The sequence below is a fragment of the Cantharellus anzutake genome (genome assembly GCF_015039405.1).
Source record: "Cantharellus anzutake strain C23 chromosome Unknown EI90scaffold_323, whole genome shotgun sequence".
NCBI classification, from domain to species: Eukaryota; Fungi; Basidiomycota; class Agaricomycetes; order Cantharellales; family Hydnaceae; genus Cantharellus; species Cantharellus anzutake.
The window spans coordinates 3,173-8,761 of record NW_024067273.1 but is presented as its reverse complement, the minus strand read 5'-3'; the positions used below and the strand labels follow the sequence as shown (position 1 = coordinate 8,761).

Genomic DNA, 5,589 nt, shown 5'->3' with positions numbered 1-5,589 from the left:
GTAAAATGCTATAATGTCCACTTATGAACTGTCATGTGACAGACCTTATTTGTGACAGCACTGACTGATCAACCTCCAACTCATGGACTTGTGTTGGCACTGCATTGAACTCTGCTTTTCCTCCAGCCACCTTTGCTGCTTGGTGTCAGAAATGGTGCTTGAGGGTATTCATGGGAAGTGGAGCAGAGTATGGCAGTGTGAGTGATCAGGTTACTCCATTGCAAGGCATCAGGGGGTTGGGATGTTGGTTTCAACAACTCAGTGGGAGTGTTGTGCCACACGCTCTAGGCTATCCTGTATTTCAGGTGTAGCAGAGGGAACCTGGTGGCGATGTAGGCTCAAGTGAAGACAAAGTCAGAGGTGAACTATGGACAAGAGGACTTGGGGGGTATTCTAGTTGACATTCAAACTTGGGTACATAGGTAGTATACTATCTACAATTCATAAATACAAAAGGGAGAACAGAAGAGGGGCTGGTCAGTCTGGCACCTGAATGGGAGGCAGAGTGGTGAACGTGACAAACTAAATGAGGGACGAGAACCAGGGAGACAGAGAGTGAGAGAATGAAATGAACAATTAAACAAAGAGGCAAAGTAGGGAGGCTGTCACAACCAACAATTCCCAGGGCTCCATCAGCGGCGAATCAAAGCCGATAGGTGAATCTGCTGACCCAAAACCCGATCCAACCAGCCCTCAATCCGATGTCTGGCCCCCTGCCCTATCGAGTGAGACTTTGCCAACAATCAGACCCTGGACCCTGCTGGCATTCCAACTTCACTTCCAGTTCCCGAGCCTTTGGTGCTCCCGGCATCCAGTCCCTCTGGTTCCTCCTAGGCCTATAGCACAACTCGGTCTCACACCCCTGCCTCTGCATCCTCCACATATTTCGCATCTTCCACATCTGGGCCTCTGCCCACCTCTGCACCCTCTGCACCCCTGCCACTCCTGGTTGACCTCCACACCCTGTAGTCAGGTCAACACTCCCCTCTGTACCTTTGCTGGCCATCATGCTGTCCTCATTTGTGACAGCACTGATGGACCACCCTCTGTTGTGGACTTATCAGCGCCATGCTGATTCCCACATCCCATTTCGTGGACTTGTGTTGGTGCTGTGCACCGACCCCACTTTTCCTTTGGCCTTTTGCCACTCGGCAGCATTCATTCATTCCTTGCCGAGTGCCTATTATGTTCACCCATTTCATTTGCTTAACTTGCCAATATTGGGACTTGATCCGTGTGCTATTGCACTTTCCTATTCATTCATTTAATCTGTCAATATTGGTACCTGATCTGCTTTGACTTTATTCATTCCTTGCCTCCCATTTCCCAGGTTCTCATCCTTGGTTTAGTTTGATAAGTCCCCACTCATTTCCGCTTATTTCTGCACCGGACCGACCGGTCCCTCTTTTGATTTCTCTTACCTACTTATACCTTGTAAATACTTTCGGGGACCTCAGTCTGAAATCAACTAGAGTACCCCCCCCTGTCTGGTCTGAGTCCCTCCTTCTGCGAAGGGGGCTTCCCCCCTCTGAGTCCGTGCTCCTCCTACAGGTCCGCTCTGCCCACAAGTCTTGTTTGAAGTCCACTGTAAGTGTCAGTCTGTAAATACAGGATCTCCCCCAAACGTCAAGCTCAGGGCACAGTGCTCCACCTGAGTCGCTGAGGCCACAATCCCACTCTGCTAACCTTGAACAGTGCTTCCAGATGCACCGCATATTTCTGCCCACATATCCATGCGTGCGTGCTCCAACAGGCTTCCACCACAATCTTCGACCCTGACTCAGTGTCAGGGCACATACCCTGACTTAGCCCGGACCCGGACCCGCGTCCGGACCCGCTCCACTTCCCGCGCTGAAAGAGGGCTCGCGGCTCTCTATGCCGACTAAGCTCGTGGGGCCAAACTCTCCTAAACTCTCTACTTTCTCTCTAAACTTCACTTGACTCTCGATCCTTAAACTCCGTGTGGGTTCTCCGGGATTTCCGCAAGGTCCGGGCTCAGCGTCCACTACTCACTCGTTGTGAGCTAGACAGCTGCCCTTATTCCTACTGTTGGAATTCCACTCACTCACTCCAACTCTAGCGCGTCCTAGCACCTTAGAGAATTTGGGGGAGGGGAGAACTTCTATTCCAAAATCCGGTATGTACAGGATATAAGGAACAATTATTTTTAGAATAATTGATGAGAAATATTGGTACCATATGGCACCTGCATACCTTATTAGGCAAAGTAATAAAAAAGGGTAACAGTAACAATAAAAGAATATCAATCAATATCTGAAATGATGGCAAAATATGAAAATAAGAGAAAATAAGCGATATCTCAATGGATTTACGGAATTAAGAGCCTAAATTGGAAATGTAGCCGGAGATAACTCTCACGCAGCCAATGAGCATTTTTACCAATTTATTAGACGCCGTGGGAACGAGTGAGGCTGGAATTCTGGGTTGCCGCTTGAGATTCCCACGCCCGCACATGCCCGTGACCTGCTGTGCCTAACTTCTCCAACACGGAACTCCGTCAAATCTCCACCGATTGGGACGTTCTTGGTATCGTCAGAATCGTACGAATTAGGACTATTTTTGGATACCAAATTTGTACCGAGTCGTCGCGTGAATGAAAGTTGTTTTCTGATCGTGGAAGTGGGTATCCGAGCCGAGTCTGTGCGTGGGCGATTATCCCGCCTACATACAGGCCTAGCTCTTATTGTGGTCCCTCACAATGCGCATGAGGTCCCCTAAGAATGAACTACTCGTCCTGCGAGCCTCGACAATTTAAGTTAAACCATAAATGTCTTCCCGTCCCCGCATAAATATTTCCAAACAAAATTTCCGTCCTCGTCCTATCGTACATGATCATCACTAAGTCCTAGTCATCTTGGACTTCCTTCCTCCTGAGGCCGATCTATCTGCCTCGCCACTCATCATCAGGTCAACCTCAAAGGATAACTTCCTTTGCACAGACCCCAAGGTTCCGGCCACCGAAGGCCTCACCTCATCTCTTTCTGCGACCTTTCCTTTCCGCATCTCCGTCTCTCTCATCGCCGATCTCTCTCGATGGAACTGTCCTCTCGCCAAGTCCATCCACACATCAAAACTCGAACTCGCCTGCCTCACACCGCCCTTCTTGTCTAAAGTAAGGTCTGGGTCGGGAGGTCTCAACTCTTCGAACTCGAACTCGCTTGTGTCACTGCTCTCGGACTCCATATAAAGACTACTCCGCCTGCTAGGAGGGTCTTTAGGCTGGGCCACTCCTGCCACTCGTTCTTCGCTATCGCCCGTCCACGTCTCACTAAACCTGCCGCACGGAACTTGGCTAAGCTCAAGGCCAGGAGGCCTTGGCTCTTTAAACTCATGCTCACGCGCTGCTCGTCCAAAACTGCTGTCGTACTCGGAAACTTCATGAATTGAACCGTCCATAATCCTCGAGTCACTGCGCTTGGCTGGAGGATCCGTTGACTGATACACTCGCGCCAACGTAACCGTGCTGTTGTCGTCTCTGACATCGTTCTCCGTCGTCCTATCTTCGTCCACCTGCCTCTCCTTGCTCGTTCGCGTACTCGCATTAACTTCCAACGTTCTCTCTTCCGACTCCACTGAGAAGCTGATGGTGCCCTGGACTAACGGGGGTGTGGAATTCCTTCGTCTCTCCGCTTCTAACTCTCGTCTCAACTTGGTCACTTCCGCTGCGTAGTTCTCGACTTTCTGAGCCATCTCGCGATCTAACTTGGGCTCCGTGGCTACGACTCTTGGAGATGGGGAATGTCGCCCAGGTGCAGGAGGTTGAAGATGGGGTGGACCTGACAGTCCTCCTGATCCTCGACTTCCTCTCTGGTGCTCCAGTCTCCGCCGCGTCGTAAACTTCCTATCTGGTTCTACTTCGTTCGCGCCGTTCACTCTTCCTGAATCCTTGGGGTGACTCTTCTGTGCCATGCTGCACTCAAACGAAAAGCTGCTCGTCCTTGTACTCTCGTTCTCGTCTAAAACTGTCTCCACAGATCGCGTAGGTTGTGCTTCAACGAATTCGATCACGTTGCCGCCATTCTGAATTGGTGGCTGCGCTGCGCTTAACTTTGACTCCGTGGGCGCTTCGATCTCTAGATCGCATCCCAACAACTGCTCTGAACTTCTCTGCGCTGGATCCACGACAATTGGGAATGTGTGCCAGGGCATGAAGTAGCCACAGGGGCCATACATCTTCCACAAGTCACTCCGCATTGCCGGAGGATCTTTCGACTGAGACACTCGCGCTCTAACCTCATCTCTAACCTCGTCATCGTCAGCCGTCTGATACGAATACTCGCTAGGACTGAAGCTGAGAGACTCCTCAACCACAGTAGAGCAAGGGCTGAGAGGCCTTAGCTCTTTAAACTCCACGTCCTCCTCGCTACATCCTGAATCGCTGAACTCTGAACTAGCTGCGCACTCTACGTCCATTTCGACTATGCTAGAGCGAAGGCTGGGAGGCCTAAGCTCTTTTGACTCTGTCTCTCGTTCTATCTCCTCTTTACTCGCAAACTCAACTTTCGCCTGAGGCAAACACTCTGGTATGCCAGACTCGATCACATCAAACTCGCGCGATCTGGGCACATCTGCTGCCTTCACATCCAATGAACTTTCGTCGCACTCCGTCGTGTCAAACTGAACTCGTCCTGGGGTGCCAACGTGGCCGCTGCTCATCGTACTCGACTCGTCGTCGTCAAACTTAAACGGTATCTCGTTACTTCCTTCATGTGCTCTGATCTGACTTCCGTGAACTTCATCTAGATCCGTCGTCTCATCAATCGAATCGACTGGGGGCTCTGGCGCAGGGACGATCGCGCTCTCTCCTGATCTAACTTCATGTCCGCTGGCCAGTGACTCCGTGTCATATCGTTCTCGTACGCAATCAACCTCATCGTCTCTACTCATCCGTTCCAACGACCCGTTACTAACTTGACTTTCGTGTCCATCTAGGTCGTCAATCGATGTCCGTCCGTCATACTGACTCGAATCCACACTTGGGATCGCGACATCTTCTCTAATCTCTGAGTCGACCGTCAACTTGGTGCTCATCGCACATGAACTACGACGAAGGCCTGGAGGCCTGAGCTCTTTAAGCTGGGGCTCTCGCACTCGGGGCCTCACTCGACTACCGTGCTCAATCGTCCGCGTAAGTTTCTCATCACTTCCTAGTTCCAAAACTCTCGGCACTACTCGATCTGCTGACGCGATCTCTGCATCTACGTTGACACAGATGGCGAAACCGTCCGCCCGTTCCGTCTTACTGACTGAATCACTCTGGGCCGAAGTATACTTGGCCCGATCGTCATCATCCTTAACTTCCGCGTCGAGGTTGGCTACCTCATTCGAAATCGATGAAACCTCTGTGTTCATCGCTTTCACTTCCACTTCCACTTCGTCTCCTTCTTCGTCCGTCATGTACTCTACCACGTTAGTCTGTCTCGTAGGAATTCTATGAATTTTCGTTGCAGCTGTCAACCGTTTGTTGAGTTCGTAAGACGTTCCAAAGATCATTCCCAACGGAATGGTGACATTCTGGTCCATCAAACGCTCGAACAAGTCGTCGTTCTTAACGCGATCTTGCAACTC

At 50.8% G+C, this 5,589-nt stretch overlaps 1 protein-coding gene across 1 annotated transcript; it reads right to left on the bottom strand.

The window, feature by feature from the left end:
• Positions 1 to 2,679: 2,679 nt before the first annotated feature.
• Positions 2,680 to 3,930, bottom strand: EI90DRAFT_3104490 (uncharacterized protein; the record flags this gene model as incomplete). Its single annotated transcript, XM_039062605.1, has 1 exon — positions 2,680 to 3,930. The coding sequence occupies one exon, from the start codon at positions 3,928 to 3,930 to the stop codon at positions 2,860 to 2,862; it is 1,071 nt and encodes a 356-aa protein (XP_038907493.1). The 3' UTR covers positions 2,680 to 2,859.
• Positions 3,931 to 5,589: the final 1,659 nt, after the last annotated feature.